We start from the raw sequence: 10,869 nt of genomic DNA, 5'->3' as shown, positions 1-10,869 counted from the left end.
AAAGAAAAAGGAAGCTGAGAGTTAACCAAAGTTCTTGACAAGAATGACATTTTTGCGATAAATCCATATTTTTCAAATGTATTTTGGTAGTATCACATGAGGAAACGATGCTTGCCTGTATCCATATTACCACAAACTACTGAAGCAACCGGAAATTATTTCATTTTTTCCCCCCGAATATAAATGTGTGGTGTGTATGATTAAAGGGTAATTGGTTTAATTTCGCAACTACATACTGTGTATTGAGGCATTTGAATTAGTAACAAAGGTGAACAAGACGGTTGAAATGCTGACAATATGTAAAATGATGACAGCAGAAAGCCTACACCCAAGTTCAAATTTTCACGCTGACATTGCCATGCCTTTAATGATCTAAATGTGGAAATCCACATCAACTGCGGACACAGCAATGCCCCACTTCGGCAAGCTCTGTTTTGAAAGCACAGGCAAATAAATGCAAGGCCTACCATAAACGTTCTGAATTTTCTGAAAAGGGTTTCCATCTTTTGTGCTAGTTACAGCTAGCAAGTGCGCATCGGCCTGACAGTAGAAGTTTCAATGTAATCAGAATCATCTTGGCCAAATGTTTCAGAAAAACACATGGATTTTTTCTTTTGTCACTGTTATCTTGAGCTGCTTTAATATTTAAAAAACAAAAAAACATAGCAAATAGTGTTACACCGATACCATTTTTGGCCCTGATACAGATACCTGGCTATGCAGTATCGGTCGATACCACTTTGAATTGTGTATGTGTATATACATATATATATATGTGTGTGTGTGTGTGTGTGTGTGTGTGTGTGTGTGTGTGTGTGTGTGTGTGTGTGTGTGTGTGTATATATATTATACAGTGTATATATATATATATATATATATATATATATATATATATGGCGGAAAACACAGACAAGGCTGAAAAAGCAGTTTCTGCTCTTTCACCCCTCTTTAAAATAAACTGTATTTTAAACCAAAAAATCTGATGTGTTCGATAGAGCCATATGTCTATATGCTGCAATAGCAGATTCATGGAGCAATATGTAATAACTATAATAACAAAAACTATTTTTAATTAGTCCGTTTTACCCTGGAAACCCCCGTTTGCAGACGTTGTGCAACCGCTTTTGTTTCAACCTAGCCATAAAAAGAAGGTAAGTAATTGTATTTATTATTCGAAATGTCTGTCATTTTTATCTTAGAATCGTTAATTGATGTCTAATATTTAGTTTAAAACAAAAAATCGACTTTAAAAAGTATTCACTCGCATATTTTGAACTTTTAAACAAATTACGTCACAATGAAAATTAGTGTCTGTAAATAAGTCACGGATATCTACCTCATAACTATTGCGTAATTGTATTTTTTTCATTACTGTCGTAATGTCCCCAATATTTTAGATGATAAATAATCGATACAAACAAAAATTGGGGGGGGGGGGGAAACCTTTTAAAAGGGTAAATATTAGGGCTGTCAAAATTATCGCGTTAAAGGACGGTAATTATTTTTTTAAATTAATCACGTTAAAATATTTGACGCAATTAACGCACATGCCCCGCTCAAACAGATTAAAATGACAGCACAGTGTCATGTACACGTGTTTTTTGGTGTTTTGTCACCCTCTGCTGGCGCTGCAGTGCGACTGATTTTTTTGGGGTTCCAGCACCATGAGCATTGTGTAATTATTGACATCCACAATGGCGAGCTACTAGTTTATTTTTTGATTGAAAATTTTATTAAAACGAAAACATTAAGAGGGGTTTTAATATAAAATTTCTATAACTTGTACTAACATTTATCTTTTAAGAACTACAGGTCTTTCTATCCATGGATCGCTTTAACTTAATGCCATCTTGTTGATTTATTCTTATAATAAACAAATACAGTACTTATGTACAGTATGTTGAATGTATATATCCGTCTTGTCTTATCTTTCCATTCCAACAATAATTTACAGAAAAATATGGTATATTTTATAGATGGTTTGAATTGCGATTAATTACAATTAATTAATTTTTAAGCTGTGAGTAACTCAGATAAAAAATGTAATCGTTTGACAGCCCTAGTAAATATATGAAAATGAAAATCTCGATTACTCCTTGATGTCTGCGATTTCTGCATCGCGATCCTTGTTATATTACCATGTTTCACCCCAAAAATCCAGCTGTTGCCATTCACAGCTGTGTTTTGACACTCGGTGATACATGCTGCATGGAGTGTTTGGATCGAAAAGAAGTAAGTACGCGATAAGATCTCGTTAAAATCATGGCGTCTTTAATAATGCTCTCGCATGCTCTCACCTCCAGTTAAGGGTTTGCTGTTTAATTTGTTTTTTGTTTTTTTAAAATGCCCTCATGTTCAAAATTTTCCAATAATATCTCGTTAAAATCATGGCGTCTTTAATAATGCTCTTGCATGCTCTCACCTCCAGTTAAGGGTTTGCTGTTTAATTTGTTTTTTGTTTTTTTAAAATGCCCTCATGTTCAAAATTTTCCAATAATATCTCGTTAAAATCATGGCGTCTTTAATAATGCTCTCGCATGCTCTCACCTCCAGTTAAGGGTTTGTTGTTTAATTTGTTTTTTGTTTTTTTAAAATGCCCTCATGTTCAAAATTTTCCAATGATGTATCACACATGCATATCAGACAATTTTGAAATTTGTCCAAATTGGGGGTCTCAAAGCGGAACTTCAAGTCACCTGAGCATAAGCGAAATTTTAAGGGGGGCCAGGCCCCCCCTGGTGGCCGAAAAGTGTCATTGTTTGAAATTGACTTTACTATATATACGTATAAAAGTTGTAAAGAAATAAAACTGCAACAAAAATAAATTAAATGAACAAAAAATAAATATTTTTATAATGGGTCAAAATTATTTTTCGAACAGATCATGTGACTAGCACCTTAGATGGTCATTTGCTTTGCATATAATTTTCAACAACAACAACAAAAATTAGGGGAGGGCAATTTTATTTTTCAAATGATTTTTTTCTTTGATTAAAATATTTTTTTCGATTGAAGCAACTTTTGGGGGGGATTGAATGATTTAGACACAAATGTCCAAACCATAATATGGCCCCAACACAAAAAGGATTGCTTCAATCAAAGAAAATTTTTTCAATGACAAATTAAGTTCTCAAATGCAAATTTTTTAATCTCAAATATTTTTTCACATTCAAAAACGGTTTCTATGATTGAAATTATATCTTTTTTTGATTGAAGTAATTTTTCTTTTTCAAAATATATATATATTTCCTAAGCAACTTATTTTTTTTGACTGAAGAATAAAGACAAAAACGTCCTAGCCAAAATGTGGTCCAAACACAAATCAACATTACTTCAATTAAAAAAAAAAAAAAAAAAAAAAAACGTGACTGATCCAATCAAAAAAAAAATTCAATCAAAGAAAAATAGCTTTCACATACATTTTTTTTTTTTTAGATTCAAATTTATTTGTGCATTCAAACACATTTTCTTTTCAACTGAAGCGACTTTTTTTTTTTTGAAAATATATATTTTGATTGAAGCAACTTTTTTTTTTTTTGTTTTTTTTTGGGGGATTGAATAATACAGACACAAATCTACCTCAATTGCCCTCAAGAATGATGGGAAAACAAAAAAACTCTCATTTTCAACTTATCATAAATATTCTTGTAAGTTAATTTTATTGCTGACACTGCGTTTTGGGGTCATCAACATGTTGTGCCCCCCCACCCCCCACCCCAAGCCCCAAAAGGCAAAATCCACCAATGCACCTGATTGTTTTCCGCCATATACTAGTCTTTCTCAAAAAATTAGCATATTGTAATAAAGTTCATTATTTGCTGTAATGTACTGATAAACATTGGACTTTCATATGTTTTAGATTCATTACACACAACTGAAGTAGTTCAAGCCTTTTATTGTTTTAATATTGATGATTTTGGCAAAAAAATCAAGAAAAACCAAAATCCCTATCTCAAAAAATTAGCATATCATGAAAAGGTGCTCTAAAGAAGCTACTAACCTAATCATCTGTATCAACGAATTAACTCAAAACCCCTATGAAAGATTCCTGAGGCTTGTAAAAACTCCCAGCCTGGCTGATGGTCTGGGGTGCCATGTCAGCTGCTGGTGTCGGTCTACTGTGTTTTATCAAGGGCAGGGTCAATGCAGTTATATCTATCAGGAGATTTTGGAGCACTTCATGCTTCCATCTGCTGAAAAGCTTTATGGGGATGAAGATTTCATTTTTCAGCATGACCTGGCACCTGCTCACAGTGCCAAAACCACTGGTAAATGGTTTACTGACCATGGCATTACTGTGCTCAATTGGCCTGCCAACTCTCCTGACCTGAACCCCATAGAGAATCAGTGGGATATTGTGAAGAAGTTGAGAGACTCCAAACCCAACACTGTGGATGAGCTTAAGGCTGCTATCGAAGCATCCTGGGCCTCCATAACACCTCAGTAGTGCCACAGGCTGATTGCCTCCATGCCACGCCGCATCGAAGCAGTCATTTCTGCAAAAGGATTCCCGACCAAGTATTGAGTGCGTAGCTGATATAATTAATTGAAGGTTGACTTTTTTTGTATCAAAAAAAAACAACAACACTTTTTTGTATTGGGCGGAGAACACTCAGGTGACTTGAAGTTCCGCTCTGAGACCCCCAATTTGGCCACATTTCAAAATTGTCCTATATGCATGTGTGATACATCATTGGAAAGCTTAAAATCTCAATTTTCTGTGGGAAGAAAAAGTTTGAACAGGAGGGCTTTTTTTTTTTTTTTTTTTTTTTTTTTTATGTTTTTTAAACAGCAAAACCCTATCTGGAGGTGAGAGCACGCGAGAGCAGAATTACAGACGCCGCAACGTTAACGAGATATTGTCGCGTACTTACCTATTTTCGATGAAAAAACTTCATGTAACATGTATCACTAAGTGTCAAGACACGGCTGTGAATGGCCACAGCTGGAATTTGGGGGGATTTTATGGGGGAAACATGGCAATATAACGAGGGTCGCGATGCAGAAATCGCTGATATGAAGGAGTGGTCGAGATTTTCTTTTCATATATTTACCCTTTTAAACTATGTTTTCGTTTTTTTTTTGTTTTTTTTTTCCAATTTTTCTTTATTTGGATCGATTATTTATCATCTAAAATATTGGGGGAAATGCGACAGTAACAAAAAAATACAATTAAGCGATATTTATGAGGTCGATATCCGTGACTTTTTTACAGACGCCAATTTTTTCATTGTGACTTAATTTGTTTAAAATATGCAAGTGAATAATTTTTTTATGTCTTTTTTTTTTTTTAAACTAAATATTAGACATCAATTAATGATTCTACGCTAATAATGACAGGCATTTGGAATAATAAATATAATTACTCAACCTTTTTATGGCTGGGCTAAAACAAAAGCGGTTGCGCGACGTCTGTAAACGCGGGTTTCCAGGGTAAAACGGACAAATTAAAAAATTTAGCAGCAGTTTATTTTAATGAGGGGTATTTAATAACTATAATAACAATAACTATTTTTAATTAGTCCGTTTAACCCTGGAAACCCCGTTTACAGACGTCGCTCAACCGCTTGTGTTTCAACCTAGCCATAAAAAGAAGGAAGGTAATCGTATTTATTATTCGAAATGTCTGTCATTTTTATCTTAGAATCATTAATATCTGTCTAATATTTAGTTTAAAACAAAAAAATAACGACTTTAAAAATCATTCACTCGCATATTTTAAACTTTTAAACAAATTACGTCACAATGAAAAAATTGTCGTCTGTAAAAAAAGTCACGGATATCTACCTCATAACTATCGCTTAATTGTATTTTTTTTTTCATTATTGTCGTAATGTCCCCGATATTTTAGATGATAATCGATCCAAACAAAGAAAAATTGAAAGAAAAAAAACTTTTAAAAGGGTAAATATATGAAAATGAAAATCTCAATTACTCCTTGATGTCTGCGATTTCTGCATCGCGACCCTTGTTATATTACCATGCTTCACCAAAAAAAATCCAGCTGTTGCCATTCACGGCAGTGTCTTGACACTAGGTGATACATGCTGCATGGAGTGTTGTTTTTGGATCGAAAAGAGGTAAGTACGCGATAATATCTCGTTAAAATCATGGCGTCTTTAATTATGCTTTCGCATGCTCTCGCCTCCAGTTAGGGGTTTGCTCTTTAATTTTTTTTTTTTTTTTTTTTAAATGCCCTCCTGTTCAAAAAATTTCTTCCCCCAGAAATTGAGATTTTAAGCTTACCAATGATCCATCACACATGCAGAGGCGTAGCAAGGGTCCCCGGGGGTCCCAGGCAACAAGCAACATGGGGCCCCTCTGAGTCACGTGACACACATACATACTCGCGCAGTATAATGAACACAAAGGTGGGGGGGGTGCGAGTGCGCGCTGCGTGCACGTGTGGTCATCTTGGCCATAAAAGTGGCGAAAAGTAAGCACTTTACACTGACTCATATGGATGTACTTACATTCATTCATGCATGCACACATTTTAACAGGTGGCAGTCCTCTGCTCGAAATGCACACCTTACGCCTATTCTCGCTCCCAGAATACCCAGCGCTTGTGACGTAGGACAATAACAGTTTACAAAAACAATTACTGGTTGCTATGGGAACGTACGCATACACAAGGAACCTTGCTAAAAGGAGAATTAAAATTGCTAATAAAATCGTTTAGGATTATTTTTTATGCATATGTTTTTTTCCTTATAGAGTATTCAACGAGGATTACGATTTACTCATTAATAGACTTTTTGGGGAAAAACTCACCATTTCTTTAAGTAGTCACATGAATAATGAGGTGGCCTCGGCAAGGACTTACCAGAGAGTACTTGGTGAGTCACTCTTTGAACAATCATGTGGTATTAATAGCTGATTGGACTTTCTTAAACATGTATAATCTACTTGACATGGTTAATGCTGATTGGGATTGATAATAGAATTTTTAGTTTATCTGCTAAATGCTTCCATGGTATTGAAACACTTGTCACTGCGATAGTGCAGTAAAGCTGCGTGTGCTAAATCTGTTGGCCCTCTGGGGGCCCTAGGCAATTGCCTGGTTTGCCTAATGAGACGTGACGCCTCTGCACACATGCATATAGGACAATTCTGAAATTTGGCCAAATTGGGGGTCTCAGAGCGGAACTTCAAGTCACTTGAGTGTTTTCCGCCATATATATTCTTCCATCATTCTTGGTTTTATTGGTGTGTTTTTTTTTTTTTTTTTTGGGATCACCAAATTTCATCAAATAATTATGCAAAAATACAAAGCCAATCAGTAATAATCACGAGTGAACAGCTGCTGTATTGGATTGCAGTAGATTGTGGGAGTAAATCTAATTACCTGAACGCTAATGTTGCTGTACTTGAGCACTTGGCAACAAATTGGTCGTGAGTCCAACAGGCATTTTAAAGCTGACCGGGGCGGCGCCGCGCCAGGATAATTCACAAGTCTCCGAGTCTTCTTTCCCCTTTTTTAAATTTTCACCGATTTAAATTACGTAACAGATTAAATGTGCGGGTGAAGGTGGGAGATGTGTGGCTCTGCCGGCCGGGGCTGGTTAGCCGGAATGTAGACGCAGCCTGCGCAGACACGCACGCACGCACACACATCGTCATGCGGCGGCTGATCGGAGACTGAGGCAGGCGAATCTCGATCGAGCGTGAGGAGAAACTGCCTCCATGACAAGATGCCAACCTTTTCCGTTATGTATAAAGGAGCCGTCATCATTAGCAGGTAAACAACGAACCAAGGGATTTCCCGCTCATCTGAAGCACCGCGCGTACTTTTATGCATGGGTAACCGCATGTGTTGCTATGGTATCAGGGATACGTGTTGTTCTATTGGTAAACTCTGAAATGTTGAAGCTCGGGAAATTAAGAATGAACTATTATCTTTATGAAAATGTATAATCAGAAACGTTATTTATTTTTGCTCGTGATCTAAGACTTGGAAACTCTCAAGTGTTTCTCTTTCGGAAATGTAAACGCGTTTTGCGTGGATGTTATTGTTTAGGGATTTGCGAACATGTAAAAACAGCAGCTCGCCTTCCCGTTCGTTTCTCTTTGCTTCGGTCAGGGTTGAACTCTTCCATCTGTCGTCTACTCGCTCAGCCGCCGTGCGCAACGAGGAATGGGTGGATTTACTCTGCCGTGTCTCTGGATTAAAAACAACGTCTTTTGGGGTTGGAAAATATCAGAGAAGTGCGATCAACGAGGGGTCGTGAATTGAGCCCACGGTGACCCCGAACATTGTCGAGTTGCTTTAGTCAGGATAGCTTTTGAACTGTTATTATTACTGATTTTCTTTGGTCAAATCTCGGCATATTTATAGGCATGTGTGCTGAAGTCTTGGGTCATCAATTTTAGAGAGGCATCTCATATTTAATGAACTGTACAGAGAACACATCAGTTTTGCTTTTTTTTTTTTTTTTTTTTTTTTTAATTATTATTATTAAATTATAGGGCTGTCAAACGATTAAAATTTTTAATCGATTTAATTACATCTTAAAAATTGTAATTAATCGCAATTCAAACCATCTATAAAATTTGCCATATTTTTCTGTAAATTATTGTTAGAATGGAAAGATAAGACACAAGACTGATATATACATTCAACATACGGTACATAAGTACTGTATTTGTTTATTATAACAATAAATCAACAAGATGGCATTAACATTCTGTTAAAGCGATCCATGGATAGAAAGACTTGTAGTTCTTAAATAGTACAAGTTATAGAAATTTTATATTAAAACTAGGGCTGTCAAACGATTAAAATTTTTAATCGAGTTAATCACAGCTTAAAAATTAATCGTAATTAATCACAATTCAAACAATCTATAAAATATGCCACATTTTTCTGTAAATTATTGTTGGAATGGAAAGATAAGACACAAGACGGATAAATACATTGAACATACTGTAAATAAGGACTGTATTTGTTTATTATAACAATAAATCAACAAGATGGCATTAACATTAACATTCTGTTAAAGCGATCCCTGAATAGAAAGACTTTTGGTTCTTAAAAGATAAATGTTAGTACAAGTTATAGAAATTTTATATTAAACCCCCTCTTAATATTTTTGTTTTAATAAAATTTGTAAAATTTTCAATCAAAAAATAAACTAGTAGCTCGCCATTGTTGATGTCAATAATTACACAATTCTCATGATGCTTAAACCCATAAAATCAGTCGCACCAAAGCGCCAGCAGAGGGAGACAAAAAACCCAAGTAACAAGTGGCCATTACACTGTACTGTCATTTAAATCTATTTGAACCGGGCATGTGCGTTAATTAAGCCAAATATTTTAACGTGATTAATTTTTTTAAAAAATTAATTACCGCCCATTAACGCGATAATTTTGACAGCCCTAATTAAAACCCCTCTTAATGTTTTCATTTTAATAAAATTTGTAAAAAATTCAATCAAAAAATTAACTAGTAGCTCGCCATTGTTGATGTCAATAATTACACAATGCTCATGTGGTGCTGAAACCCATAAATTCAGTCGCACCCAAGTGCCAGCAGAGGGCGAAAAAACACCAAAAACACAAGTAACAAGTGGACATTACATTGTGCTGTCATTTTAATCTGTTTGAGCGGGGCATGTGCGTTAAATGCGTCAAATATTTTAACGTGATTAATTAAAATTAATTACAAACCGTTAACGCGATAATTTTGACAGCCTTATTAAGTTACCGTTTAATTTAAATTCAATACTAATACTCCATAACTCTTTGGTTGCTATTGCATTCCTGTCAACCCGAGGCCGTTGGCAATGTTATAGTGACGTATGCCCTAGCAAATTGCTGACTAATCTTACAACGTTGTATATAGCGTGCAATATGGAACAAAAAATAGAACTCAAATTTTAAAATAATATGAATTTATTGGTAATATTGTCACCAAGGGCGTAGGTTTGGTCCCAATATTGGTAGGGACGATATAACAGCATAACCTCCATGTAAACTTTTTCCTTGAGACGGGACATTAAGAAGACCAAGCAGATTGGGTGAACGGCGTTCAGGGCTACACGTCTCACCAATGTGAACCAAATTAATTGATAGGCTAAATTATTAATGCAAAATAAACCAATCCAAATTCATTTAACTTCCGCACTGCAAATTTATATCTTAATCTGATCATTTTTCTTAAATCTAAGGTTTTTTCTTTAATATTATATATACAAACGGTTTGCTTAAAATAAGTATGTTAATCTTATTTTCAGCTAGGTATTTTTATTATTTCAAGGAATCTGAGTTAAATTTCCCTGAAGCATGAACAGATAATTTTACTTATTTCTAGTAAATTTACACTGAAAACAAGGGAATTTAACTTTTTTTTCTTCTTCTCAGTTTTAGGAAGGTGGGGTTTTGCAGTCCATATGTATTGGTTTAGGTGGTACACCGTTCGAATAAAACCATCGTTTTCAAAAACTACTAAAGAAACATTATGCAAACTTCCAGAATAAGCGTCTGGATTTGATAAGCAAATTTAAATTGCAATATTCAAACGCATGCAGAGGCCGGTAGAGTGGCCAAAAATTTTACTCAAGTAAGAGTAGCGTTACTTCAAAATAATTTTACTCAAGTAAGAGTAAAAGTAGTCACCCAAAAAATGTCCTCAAGTATACAGTGAAAAGAATACTCAAGTAAGCGTAACCTTTTGGATAACTGCAATTTTTTTGTTTGCTTTTTTTAAACAATGGTATATGAACCGTTGTTATAATGATACTGGACAATAACACATTACATAACTACATTAAGCCAAAGAAATACAAAAAAAAAAAAAAAAAATCATTCCAATGAGAGAAAAAAAAAACATAAATGAGGCATTATTCATCCAAAGAGCATGAGTGC

At 35.0% G+C, this 10,869-nt stretch overlaps 1 protein-coding gene across 5 annotated transcripts in view; it reads left to right on the top strand.

The window, feature by feature from the left end:
- The window catches only part of si:dkeyp-72e1.9 (syntaxin-binding protein 4), a 105,782-nt gene that overhangs the window by 5,291 nt on the left and 89,622 nt on the right, over nt 1–10,869 (top strand). Inside the window, exon 1 of one of the 5 annotated variants that reach the window (XM_057817887.1) lies at nt 7,405–7,741. The exons of 3 other annotated variants lie outside the window; for them this stretch is intronic. In XM_057817887.1, coding sequence (XP_057673870.1) covers nt 7,695–7,741 — 47 coding nt within the window. In that variant the 5' untranslated portion in view covers nt 7,405–7,694. Of the gene's footprint in view, nt 1–7,404; nt 7,742–10,869 lie in introns of those variants that run through there. One more of the 5 variants, XM_057817891.1, reaches the window with a different exon arrangement.

This window comes from Corythoichthys intestinalis, chromosome 16 (genome assembly GCF_030265065.1).
Source record: "Corythoichthys intestinalis isolate RoL2023-P3 chromosome 16, ASM3026506v1, whole genome shotgun sequence".
NCBI classification, from domain to species: Eukaryota; Metazoa; Chordata; class Actinopteri; order Syngnathiformes; family Syngnathidae; genus Corythoichthys; species Corythoichthys intestinalis.
This window is presented reverse-complemented; position numbering and strand designations above follow the sequence as displayed.